Source organism: Alligator sinensis, unplaced genomic scaffold (genome assembly GCF_000455745.1).
Source record: "Alligator sinensis unplaced genomic scaffold, ASM45574v1 scaffold1166_1, whole genome shotgun sequence".
NCBI classification, from domain to species: Eukaryota; Metazoa; Chordata; order Crocodylia; family Alligatoridae; genus Alligator; species Alligator sinensis.
In genome coordinates, this window is record NW_005842631.1 from 536,792 (window position 1) to 550,308 (window position 13,517).

General features: G+C 40.9%; 1 protein-coding gene across 2 annotated transcripts in view; it reads left to right on the forward strand.

Moving 5' to 3' along the window:
- XIRP2 (xin actin binding repeat containing 2) overlaps positions 1–13,517 on the forward strand; it is a 91,085-nt gene that overhangs the window by 42,227 nt on the left and 35,341 nt on the right. For both annotated transcript variants that reach the window (XM_006033437.3, XM_025215235.1), the window contains exon 3: positions 1,376–1,507. In XM_006033437.3, the coding sequence (XP_006033499.1) occupies positions 1,376–1,507 (132 nt within the window). The remainder of the gene's footprint in view (positions 1–1,375; positions 1,508–13,517) is intronic.

Here is a 13,517-nt window from a genome sequence, read left to right on the forward strand (position 1 = left end):
ATACTATTCTGCAGTGCTGTAGCAAGTGGTGGGGGGTGAGTGAGGTGACCGCCCTGGGCACCAAAGCAAAGGGGCACCAACAGGCACTGCCCGGCTGGGGTGGGATGTGGAACAGAGCCGGACGGGGAAAGGGTAGCTTCTGCCACTGCATGCACTCCTGGGCAAGCATAGAGGGGCATGTCTCCCCCAGATCTGTGCATGGGGTGAGGGCAGGCTGCTGCTGCAGGCTTTGCCCAGGTGCCAAACTTCCTTGCTACAGCACTGCTATTCTGCTGCAGAGTAAAATAGATAGATAAGTAGATGCTGCCCCGACTGGCTGGGGCACAAGGGTGCTTCAGTGCAGGGGCTGCCTGCTGGCTAGAGGTATAGAGCAGTTAATGGAATTGAAGAAATTCTAACAATACTGAGATATCTCAACAAAATTTATCAGACTGGGTCCATCTACACATGTCATTAAGACGACATGATAAACTCTGGCACAGGTTGTGCCAGTGTTGGCTGCCCTGGGCACAGTGTTTGCACGTGCACCCAGGATGCAGCAGCTTGAGCTGGTCTAGAGGAGCCCTGAGCTGGCAACAGGCTCCAGGAGTCAACCCTGGGCTCCAGGTGACAGCATCAGGCAGTGGAGGGGCTGGCTGGGGAACAAGAGTACCAAAACTGCAGAGCCATGTGGCTGCCCCCCTCAGCCTGCTGTCAGCCCAGGGCTACTCTGTCCTGGCTTAAACTGCTACAGTCCCAGTCACTGTCCACATGTGCATTTCTGCAAAGTAAAGGACTCCACCACAAGATAGCACTGTCCCCATCAGTACTATTTTATACAAAAACTGCAGAGCCTGGGGGCTCCCCCCCCCCCCGAGCCTGCTGCCAGTCTGAGGCTGTACCAACCCAGCTCAAACTGCTGTAGTCCTGGTCACTGTCCACATATGCATTTCTGAGCAGTAAATGACTCCACCATAATAAAATAGAACCGTCTCCGACAGTGCTATCTTACAGAAGTTAATTAATTTACTGTGCCCTAATACTGGCACATGTGTAGACAGTGATGCTGTACTGTGGAGCTAATCTGCAGTAAGGCACACATGCAGATGCACTCACAGAGATGCAAAAAAAGTATTTCAAGCTTTGTTTTGACTGGTTATATATAAAATATAATATACAATGATATAGGAAAGAATATAGCAATTGAAGGTGTAATCATCTACAATGAATATACCAATTGTAGGTGGCTACATAAGTAACTATACTGTCCAGGATTTCCATTTAAAAGTACCAAATTTTAAATAACTGCTCTCATCTAATGAAATAATATTTTTTATGATTGTCTTGCCTTACTGTATAAGATAAACAGCTACCCTTATTTTATTAATCATGCTAGGCTATAGAAGAATCAGAAGCTTGTACAGTACCTGGTGGTTTGGCAAGAGTGAAGAAACAATTTGAAAAAGCTGACATTGCCTCTTCAAAAAATACCTTTGCTCAATACCAGTACCAGCACAAATCCGTACAGGTAATGATACCATTATATTAAAACATAATCCATTAATTTAATAACAAGTTATAATGATACTAATTCATTAATGATATATTAATAAGGAGATATGTTCTACTGGATGATTTAGAAGAAATATTGCCACATGCCATGATAATAGTCTTCATGATCACTCTAATAAAGTGTAGTGTAATGTGCATAATTTGTAACATATCTTTGACATATGCCACTGTAATCATATATTCTTTAGATAGATAAACTCAGTGCAGAAAGTAGCTAAGTTTACAGCTGATGTACAGTAAAAAATAAACATTGCAAGAGTATTTTATAGTGAAGCTAGTCTTTAGGGGTTTGATGCTTTATAAAGTATCTGCAAATATTTTGCATATATTTTACTTGAAACAATGTTTAGCCATTCTCACTGGAAAGAACTTTACTGTTTCCTTTGTGTTAAATTTAATCAGCTTCTCTAAACCGATCAAAAAGTTCATGGAAAAACCAGATTCCAGATAAAAACCACATAATACAGATTTTAAATGTTGTTTTAGATAAAGGATTTTTGAATTTTGTTACTTCATTTTCACATAGCATGAAAATTTTTTGCTAGAGATAATGAAACTATGAAGACTTGTATAAATACAAGTCTAAACTCATTGCACTGTCTACAGTTTGAACACTGAAAAATAGTAATGATGTGGTAAAAAGCTGCATTTTCTCTTGTATTTTGAGTTGGAGAGATTTTCAACCAATCTAAAAGTAAAAGCTTGAGGAACAAGATACAGCTGCAGTGTGAACTAGTCGCATTCTTTGTTAAATCAGTGTCAATCTTATATCGGTGTGCAGGCAGAGGATCGCAGCTCTGCCCTGGCTCCAGACTACATTGTCATCACCACAAGATCCCAGCCCTGGAGCAACCCCCCGCACTGCTGCCCACCCTGCCAGCTCTGCCAGGGGCGGTCTCCGTGGAAACCCTGGCCCTGCAATGTCACAACACCACCACTCCTGGGACATGGGCAAGGGCTGCTGGGAAATAGAATCTGGCCACCAGCCAAATCCACCATTTTGCCCACCCCTGTCTTCAATAGTAACTTGGTCACACTTTCAAGCAAGTAACGGTGTTATAAAACGGGGAACAAGCCACAAACTTATTACACAAAATGTGAGTAATAATGTTGTGGTGGTTCCCACTGCGCCTTAAATTAAACACATGGCCACTCCCAGCCTTCAGAGCACCATAGAGTCTGTCAAGACTCCCGTGCAATCGCAAGGTTGGACATGCTGATCAGCTGACTGGTGGTCCGGGCCACAGGAGTGCCAGGCTCCTGGATTACTACTTGCTGGTGCAGGGGGAGCCCAGGATGTGAGATTGGCAATAGGGTGGAATCGAGATCTGATCCCCAATTCCATGGTCACACCTCCTGGCATGCACGTGTGACATAGCAGGAGACATGATTGTTGGGCTCATGTATCAGATCCCATCATGCTTTTAACAGCATTTATTCTTACATTCCTGTCACAAGCATACACACTCATGCTCTCAATAACATATTCTCATGGTCTGAGGTCTGACTCTTTTGAAATTAGTGATTTCTGTTCTTAAAATAATTAAGTCTGATTCCCACGCTGTCTGTGAAAAGCACAATTCTTTTTAATGTCTAAACGGAATGACAAAATTTGAAAACTGATAAACTAATTTATCAGTAAGTGCCCACTCCTGTAAGACACAGACATGTGAATAATCTCAGAGGTGCAGAATTGACACGCATCTGTTTTGCGATATCAATGGTAAGAAATATGGACCTGATTCTATACTCTGTCACATGAGTTACGTATAATTAATTTCCATAGTGTTATGCTGGTATAAAATAGGTGTAATGAAGTGATTCAGACCCTATGTTAACCTTTAATGACATGTAGAAGTAGATCTTCAGCAGATGTAAATGACCTAATCTCCAATCAACTGAACTATTCTGATTTACACCAACTGACACACTGGCCCTATAACAACTAATATTGTCCAGTCAGGTTTAACCAGAATGAAAATCAAGAACATTTCAATTAGCTTTCTGATAACAATTAAATACAATTAGAAATCATTATAATGATAATTAGCTTTCAGATCTAATATTCTTAAATGGATGTTTTCTGGGCATTTAGCTAATCATTTTAAGACCAGACTGTCTCAACAAATTTTGAAAAACAGGGTACTTTTGAATGTATAGATTTCATTCAAAGACCAATAATTAAGCTAATGCTCAACCTTAATATTGTAATTTCAAAACTCCTATTGAAAAGCAAAGAGATAGAAGATTGCAGAAATATATGTTTTAACATTTAGGAAGACATCTAATCCATGTACATAAAAGGGGAGCTAGTAGTGCTTTCTACATTGAATCTGCTGAACATTTTTCCATTACAAGAAGATTCTTGTGACTTTTTTCCATTTGAGATGCCCTGATACTTTTAATGCTTGCAGCAGACCTTCTCAAGTCAGAAAAGAGAAATCTCTGGGGCCAGAGAAAAGCCTTGTCTTTGCCCAATGAAATTCCCTTTGGGTTTGGCTGAGTTAGTTACTTTAAAATCCTGCCATTTCCCTTATCCTGCTTGTGTCCCTAGGGTATATTTTGGCTGAATAATAACCAAATATTAAAGTTCTAAATGACATATTTTCTAACATATAATGTGGACCTTTCCCCGCAAATCATCTTGCCCTTCCCCCTAAATTGGAGTATGTTTTAAGAGGGAAAGCTAACTTTTTCACTGTGAAAGAAGCAAGTCTGTGGAGACACTGTGTATGCTGTGCAGCTGCCAAAATGTTGGCTGCTTGTATCTGTTCAGCAAGCTGAAGGGGCAGATTCTTGTGTTAACCCTCTCATAGTCATAGCTATTGGCCAAGTAATATAGCTTGTGTCTGAAACAGCAGCTGAGCTGTTGGTAGTGTCTTGACGAGGCTTTCGATGTGGAAGCAACATTTTATTTCTAGGATCTCATATAAAGAATTACTTACAGTAAAGAACTAATAGCCACATGACTGCCCTTGCAAAGATTTGGGTCCTAGCCTTGTATGATATAGAATACGTCTTCCTAGAAGTATGGCCTCACAGGAGACAGTATGCCACACCAGGAAGATCCTGATGCCACACTTGCTAGACACTTTCCAGAAGGATTTACTGTATGTCACATAGTTGGCCATGACTCTGGAAAAATCTTTTTTTCTATATACTACCTTCCATACACATAATGTTTTATTTGGGGATGTGTTGTATGGAAGAAAATATGGTAGTTAGGCCCACAATATCAAAGAAGTAACAGCATCCCACACTCTACTGAGAACCTTGGAATCAGCCACCTCTTCCAATTGGGGGAAACAAGGAGAGACCCACTATTCTCTTCCAGTAGTCTCTCTTTGCATAGGGAAGAAGCCCCCATACCTCCCTTAGAAGAAAGTCAGTCCAGGCTTCCTCAGAAGGCAAGGGTAGATGTGCACCTTATAGACCAGCAGGGGCCAACCTTTTTTGGAAGATGTGCCACAAATTAGCTGGCAGAAAAGGATCTTTAGCTGTGCACCCTTCCTGAATGCCAATCTGATCTCTTACCCCTGCCTGATCTGCCACTCTGCTTTCTGCCCCCTGCCCTATCTGCCATTGTGCTGCCTGTCCCCTCACCAAATCCACCACATGCCACACACACAGGTTTGTGGTACACATGCTGCAGATTGGCCACCCCTTTTATAAACTAACTAATTCAAAAATACATATTGCCTGAGCTTTCATAAGCCTGAGCTCACTTCATCAGCTTCTGATGTACAGAGCTTGGGCTCACAAAAACTCATGCTATACATCTTTGATTTAGTTAGTCCAGGAGATTTCAACCTTTTTGGATCAGTGTACCCCCAGTGGCAGGACATGGAGCAGTTTACCAGCCAGGCAGGTGGCACCTGCACAGCACCGCAGGATGGTGTGTGTTGGCAAGTACTTGGCACTCTGTCCCTGCCCACCCGCATGTATCCCCTAGGGCCTTCTCAAGTACCACATACCCCTGGTTGACAAGCTCATGAGTTAGTCTATAAGGTGCACATCTATCCTGCCTTCTGCCTGACTTCAGACTGACTGAGCTAACTACCTCCTCCAAGCTTTCTCAGTCACTCTTCGTTACAGACTGTCATACCCTACGGACCATTTACAATCATTGTCCTCCTTCACATTCCTGTGAAATATGCCATTAAAAGGCATTAGTGGTTTTTCCCAGGATATTTTCTGTAAGTTATTTGTGACTCATTTAGCTTAACTGCAGTTCACTCTAGGGACAAGCCTGTCAGGCTCTGTGCTCTCCCTGACCACTTACAGGCAGGAGAAACAATGCAGGTTGGAACAGCTCTGTGTGTAAACAGGTGTACCACTCCTATTTTGATCTGAGCCAAACCCTGAGACAGTCAGGACCTACCACACATGAGGTGTCTGTTTGTAGCTTGTGTGACCTTAATTTGTATGTTTTTATATAGATTATGATACAGCCCTTTATTTAGCAAAAATATACTCTTATCAGATTTCTGCTTCCATTGGTAGATGGGATGGATGGTTCTCAGGGAATCTGTCAGGGCTGTGTAGGCTGTTTGTAGGATCCTTACCCTCCTTGATTAAGAAGCAGGACAGTATATAAAGGAAAAGACAAAGGACTATGGGAAAAGAAGGGATGGCCTTGTGGTAAGATGAGCAAGACCAAGGAAAATTTAATTATATCCTTGCTTTTCAACTGTGTTTTCCTCATTTTCTGGATTCCCATTTTCAAAGTCATGGGGCTGGATATGCTGATGACTCAAAACCTCACTGAAGTCAATGGCAACTCTAGAAGATTAGCACCTCTAACATGAGGATATTGTCATGTGGAAGAATGGACATGTGGTTGGGAGTTAGTGGTTCTGAATTCTAAAGCTGACTCTCTGACCTTAAGAAAGTGTCTTTCAGTTTCTCCCCACTTGCCCCCACTTTCCATAAAACTGGAATAATAATCTCTCTTACCTACAATGAAGTTAAAAGTTGTGAGGTGCTCATCTGTTATAACAATAATGATCCTGTAGAAAGAATGCTATTAGAAAATAATTCAGTATTCATTGCCAATTCTATATTCTTTGTGTGGGGTAAATAGATCAGGGATCACTCAGTGAATGAAGAGGATCCAAATATAGAATATCTGTCTTATTCCCTGAGCACTTTTCATCCTGTGCACTGAATGGGGCATGGATCCTATGGAGGATAGTAGTAATAGTCATGTAATGTCATCTTTAGATGGGGGATAGCATTTTCAAAACTAACTGAGGAGCCTAAGTTTTACTGACTCTCAGTGAGACTTCAAGAACCAAAATTACTTGCACATATATTTTTTTTTAAATCACACCATTCATCGTTGCATCATTCAACCCTTTGTATCAGTCAGTGGGCTGAAATTGGGTCATGGGAGAGGTGAAGAGGTGAATAATGGGCCAACCTATAAACACTGAGACATCTGTAGACAAATTCAGAGAGAGAATACACAAGAAAAAGTAGAAGTCTTAGTATACAGCCAAAACTATGACATAATTAGTTGCACATAGACTTGTTAAGTTGCAAGACTGAAATACTGGTATAGCAGGATAGAGCTTTTTCAGGAAGGACATGCAATGAAGGGCGGAGATATTGCTTTGTATATCCAGAATTCATAACTTGCTGCAAAGTCAAAGAAGAAAAACTGAGAGGCAGACTTGCTGAATGTCTGTAAGTAAAGATAAGTAAGGAAAAGAAAAGATGAAAAATCATGGAGAGGGTCTGTTACAGATCACATAACCAGAAGGAGGAGGTGATTGATGAGGTGGGTTCTTCTTTTTCCTCTTTTTTGTTTTGTTTGAGCTGGTAGTAGTGAAATGTAAATACTTGGATATCTATTAGAAAAGCAGTAGCATAGGACATCCAACAAGTTCTTGGAATATATTGGGTACAACGTGTTCTTTCAGAGGGTTGAGGAATCTACAAAGTTGTAGCTACCATTGATCTGATTCTGACTAACAAAGAGGAACAGGTTGAGTATCTGACTGGAAAATAATTAGGGTGAAAGTGATTATGAATCAATAGAATTGATGTTCTAAGGAGAGAAAGGAGAGAGAGCAATGAGCAAGTAGAAGAATTACAATGGACTTGTAAAAGCAGAAATCAGCACAATCAGGAAAATTGATACATGATGTCTCTTGGAAAGAAACTTTTAAGAGTTTTGGGAGAGCTGGCAGTTCCAAAAAGAGATTATATAAAAGGCAAAACAGCAAATTATCTTGATGTAGAGGAAAGATAGGAAGTACAGTAATGGTCTGGACACACAACACAAATTACTACAGTGTAATTTATCTCACAGTAAATTGATTGTGCAATAGCAGGGATATATAGCCAGTTCTCCCAAGCTGGCTGCCCACTGTAGGTGCTATTATACTATCTGGCCACTTGGTGGCAGTGGAAAGAATTTGCATTGAACAAATTACTCTGGGATGAAATTAGGGAAATAAAATGACAACACATTCTGTATATTAACTTTCTCACACAGTAAAATTATTATTCATTTCCCATGGAGTAACTATACCTGGATTTGAGTGATTCACTTATGTAGAAGAGCTTTGTAGTGTGTCACTGATCCACATTTACTATGTATTAAACCAGTTTGCTAGCAGGAAAGGTGATTAAATAACAAATGGTACAGAAAAGTTTGAAGCATTACATGCCATTTTAGCTTCAATCTTCAAAAAACAAGTTAAATGTAACCAGATTCTTAATTCAACTATTTTTTAGGAAGGGCTAGCAGGTTAGAATAGAGAAAGAACAAGTTAAAGAGCAGTTACCTAAATAAGACATATTCAAGTTGGCAGAGTTTGAGGATATTCCTAGAATACATATGGAACTTGCTGAAGTGAACTGGACTATAAGCAATTGATTATCTTTTATAAGGTCCCAGAGGACTAAGAACAGCAAATGTAGTTTCTCTTTTTAAAAAGGGAAAACAGAGGACTCAAGGAATTACATGCCAGTCAACCTAACTTTGGTACCCAAAAGAACATCAGACATAGAAGAATTAGGCAATCAGTTTATAAGCTCCCAAGCTATTAAATGACAAAAAGGTAACAAGAAAGAGCCAATACGGATTTATCGAGAATGAGTCAAATTTAACCAATCTTATCTCCTTTGACAGAGTAGCTGGTGATATAGCAGATGTGATATCTTAACTTCAGAATGTCTTTGACCCTGTCCCACATTATATTCTCAAAAAGCAAACTAGAAAATGTGGTCTAGATCAGGAGTGTCAGACTCATTCAGCCCCACATCTAGATGAGTTGTATGGCGCTGGTCAAAGGCTGGCCCTGGATTGCAGAGCCTTATCATCTGGCTTACAGGGCTGCCCATCAAGCTGCAGATTTGATGGTGACCACACATTTCTGCAGCTTCTGGGGCATTGACAGCTACCACTCCTCCTACTGCCAAATGTCTGGCCCTGTGGGACTTCCCACAGGGCCTGACATTTGGCAGTGGGACAAGCTGTGGCCCTGAAGCTGCAACAGTTAACACTGTTGCCACAGGGTGGATGACGCAGCTCTACAAGTCATATCTTTGGTATCCCTGGTCTAGATGACATAACTATGAGGTAGGCACACAACTAGTTGCAAAACTATGTTAAAAAAAGGATATCAAATTTTGTTGTCAAAATGGTGGATTTTTCAAGTAGATTCCTGCCAGTTTTTGCCATTATTTTCATTAACAATTTGAATAACGGAATAGAGAGCACACTTGTAAAATCTATTGATGATACCAACCTTGGAGAAGTTGCAAGCAATTGGAACAGGCCTAGAATTCATGATAAATAGAAGAAATAACACAAAAACAGGAAGACGATGTGTGTTGGGCATGGGAGGTAATTATTCCACCGTTAGTACTGGTAAGGCCTCCACTGGAATACCGCATCTGGTTTTGGGCACCATGCTCTAAGAAAGATGTAAATAAAATTACCAGTCTAAAGGAGAGTGACAAGAATAATAAGAGCTTTAAAAAACATAATTTCTGAAGAAGAGTTAAGTTCCTTTCCTATAAAAAACAGACAACTGAAGGAGGGGGAAAAGTGAAACAATCTGCAACTATATGAAAGATTTTTATAAAGGAAGTGATCATTGTTTTCCATGTCTTCTGGTGGTATGACAAGAACTAATTTGCTTAAGTTGCAACACAGAAGATTTTCTCTATCAGCTCCAAAAGGTATAAAACTACAATTCAGTTCATACATGTTCCAAAAACCTGTATTTTTAGAATTATGCAAGCTTTTTAAGCTGGGCTGGAAATCTTAGGATAATGGATATTTCCATAAGGTGCCTGGAACTTCTTCCAATCAGGCTAGAAATATCAGAAAAATCTTTATGGTATATTACTATCTCTACTTCCATTTCCAATGTGAACTGAAAATGGCAGAGGCAACTGAAAATTGTATATATAAATTCATAAATTAAAATTAATTAGTAAAAATCAAATACAATAATTGTTGGGTTAAGGTCAAGTCTGGGAAGAATGCCCAGACCTGTCCAAAACCTTTGCCCACAATTATTTCAGTGGGATTTCTTATGAGTAAGAAATATTCCTGAGAAAGGGTACCAGAGTCTTCTCATCATCATCAGGCTGGACAGCAACGTTAAATACAGCACAACACTGTACTGATTCAGAAGCAGAGTGAGGAAATTATATTGAGAGTCACAGGTCACTTTCTGGATCAACTGCTTCTACCTTTTCCAGAAGAAAAGCAATCTTTTTGGTAACAGATTTTCTCCTTCACTGTTATCTCAACTCTGCTGGCCAGTATTTTGCTATGCTCCACCCATTCCCTATCCCAGTCTGCCCATACCCATGGTTGGAGAGCAGTGGACCCATGGAAACAGCTCTTCCCCTGCCTCCTGGGACTTACAGTGAAGGTAGTTCATGGAAAGATTAAAGAAATCATTTCAACTGCTGGGCCATTATAGAGAGAAAGAAGATTTACCTTAAAGTCTTCAAGAAAAATATATATATGTGCTTGGGGACACCATTCTCACAACATTTCTTACAGTCTTATTTTCAGTTGTTCTTGTGATCCTTCCCCTCATTTTGCTGACATCTCACCTATTTGATATTTGGGGTTTTGCACATTAATAGATTTTCAGCTTTTTTCAAAGCGAGTTCTCTTATATCGCATTCCTAACACAGCTGTCTCATAAGCCATTTGTAGATGTGCTCACCCTTCCCTAAACCATGTCAACTGATGTGCATTATAGCCCAGCTCCCCACGAGTGGGGTGTGCCTTTGTAGCAGCACAAATAGTAGTGGGACAAATTTGTTCCAGTACTTTGTCCTGCAGTGCGTGCCCCTGCATGTGTGCTTTACAGCAGGACACATTGTCCCACTGCTTCTTGTGCTGCGGGGGGCCTGCCTGCAGCACAGGGTGCCTCAGCGGGGAGGCAATCCCTGTGCTGAGGAACCCCGTGCCCCGGCCAGCTGGGGAGCAGCAGGGGAGAGCAGAGGAGCAGGGGGGAGCAGAGCTGCCTGCTCCCCCCATCTTTACGTGCTGTAGACCTCTGCTTTGAGGGACTCTGTGCCCCAACCAGGCATCCCCCACCTGGCTGGGGTGCAGAGTGCCCTGAGGTGGGGGAGACTGCAGAGCTCATGCACTGAGACACATGAAACCTCCGCACTGAGGCACCCTGCGCCCCAGCCAGCTGTTCCCCAGCTGCTCCACACCTGGCTGGGGCACAGGGTGCCTCAGCATGCAGAGACAGAGGAGGAGCAATTTCAGGGCTGCCTGCTCCCCCATCTCAAGGCACCCTGCTACCGAGCCATCTAGGCAGCAGCTAATTGGGGCATAGGGTGCCTCAGAGCAAGCAGGGACAGGGGAGCAGGCAGCCTAAGACTGCCTGCTCCCCTGTCTCTGCTTTTGTCTCAACACACACCACTTTGGCGTGGCTTGTGACACTATTTTTCAGTTGGGGGGGGTGGGGAGGGGATTGCTATAGGGAAGTCCCAGTAGCAAATTTTGCCCTGGTACTGCAAATTAGGAGTGCTGCACATGGATTAACGTGCAACTTGTGCGGTTTGTGGCACCACAAAGAGGTTTGTGGTGCCACAAGCCATATGTGTCTGCACATCTGAATGCAGCCCTACAGTTCAAATCAAATTTCAATTCAAATTAAAGGGTAATAGATGATCATTGACCATCAACCCCCTAAGAAACCCAGTTTCCAGCCTCTGTATGTGGGCTTATGTGCTGAGCACTTGTGGTTGGAAGTAATTAGACTGCAATAATATGCCTGTTTAAGCACTGCTACATTGTTGCAAACCTACTGACAGTCATCTAAAGTGCTGCTCCGGAAGTTGTAATAGGTGCGATTGATCTGAGTTTTGAAGATCGCCTCTGCCAATGTGTTGTGGAGGGAGGAGGGGAGGGCCAATGGGGTTTGCCCCCTTCTTCACAGACCAGTAGCCCATGTGCTTGGGCAGGACTGGAGTTTTAGGATACTGATATATAGTCATGGTAAGGTGTTCTTGGCACATTTGACTTTGTAAAGGTGTTACTTTGTGCCGGATAGCCTCTTTTGTGTTGCTAAAACCCAATTGAGTTTCCGCATATATATGTTAATTAGTGGAGTTTAAATTGCCTAGTTCATGCTGCCCTAATCTGCATTAATTTTAATTCTTATTCAATGAGGATTAGTTAATTCGGACTGCAGACATCCGTGTATATAATGACGGCTGTCATCCAGATTACACCTAGAAAACCATAACATCTATAAACAGCCATAGTATTGAATATTTGGAGTAGAAATGTATTCCTAGCTGTTTATTTTTAAACCTGTATTTAAAGAAAAAAATAAATACTGAATAGGATGAATTTGCAGTGGAAAATAGAGCTACAAGAGAGAAGGGTTTGGAAAATGAGGCAACATCTGTATAACACTCAACTTTTTAAAATGTATTCCATAAAAAAATCACTTAATGGGATATTGTGTAAGGGCCACATGTTATTCCTGTCTACTGCTGAAATGTTTTTTTTCCTGAAGCCATCTCAGATACGGAACCAGAAGGAAGCTCTAACAGGACTTGTTTTTACCATGTATATCTATTCTTAAAAAGATTCTAATGCAAACATCTGCACTCAGGAAGATACTATGGATTTGGTAAAACCATTGAAGGAATTTGGTTCAATTAAAAATGCATATTGTTTGTGACAGGTGTAATATGGTTCTGATGCATTCCATTCTTTTCAAAGGAGATTTGTAAATATTTATTACTAAAAGGAATTTTAAATGTATATTTTGAATGTTGACTAAGAAATCAAGAAAAAAGTGCTGAGTATCTTCTTGCTAGTTCTGATCCCTAGAATTACAGAGTGGTAGCTCTTTTTCCACTAAGACACCCCAGCATCTACAATGCTATTGACATCAAAGCCATCCCACTAATCCTCCCCAGAAACATGGAGCTGAGGTATATTAGGTTAAATCAGTAGAATTTTTAGCTTAATAGGTTTTCAGAATCTCAGTATAGTTAAAGTTGTATCAAAAGAAACTAACATTGAAATAAGCTCCATTATATTTTTTAAGTGGTTCATATATAACTCCTTATGGTCACGCTCCATTTGGGCTCCATACACTGGGCCTAGAATATTATGGGCTGAGCCTACAGAGACAGTGTGGAAAAGCCTGTGGAAAGGAACCTTGATTTCTTACTTCTCTGTATAGTACCACACACGTCAATCCATTTCAACTTTTTATATGGCACTTAATATGAGTATGCGAGAACTAATGAGTAAAATTTAGTAAATCAATTTTAAGGTAAATTATCCTTTTGTCTATCTGGAGTCTTCAGCATGTAAGAATACATTTAAGCAAGTATTTAAGGAATTATTTACAGGTTATCTTTAAGAGAAACATTGTATGCATTTGCCTCTGAAAGCAGATCTCTGATAGCACACAAGAAAGAAGCATCTATAATCAAAATAATGTGATATG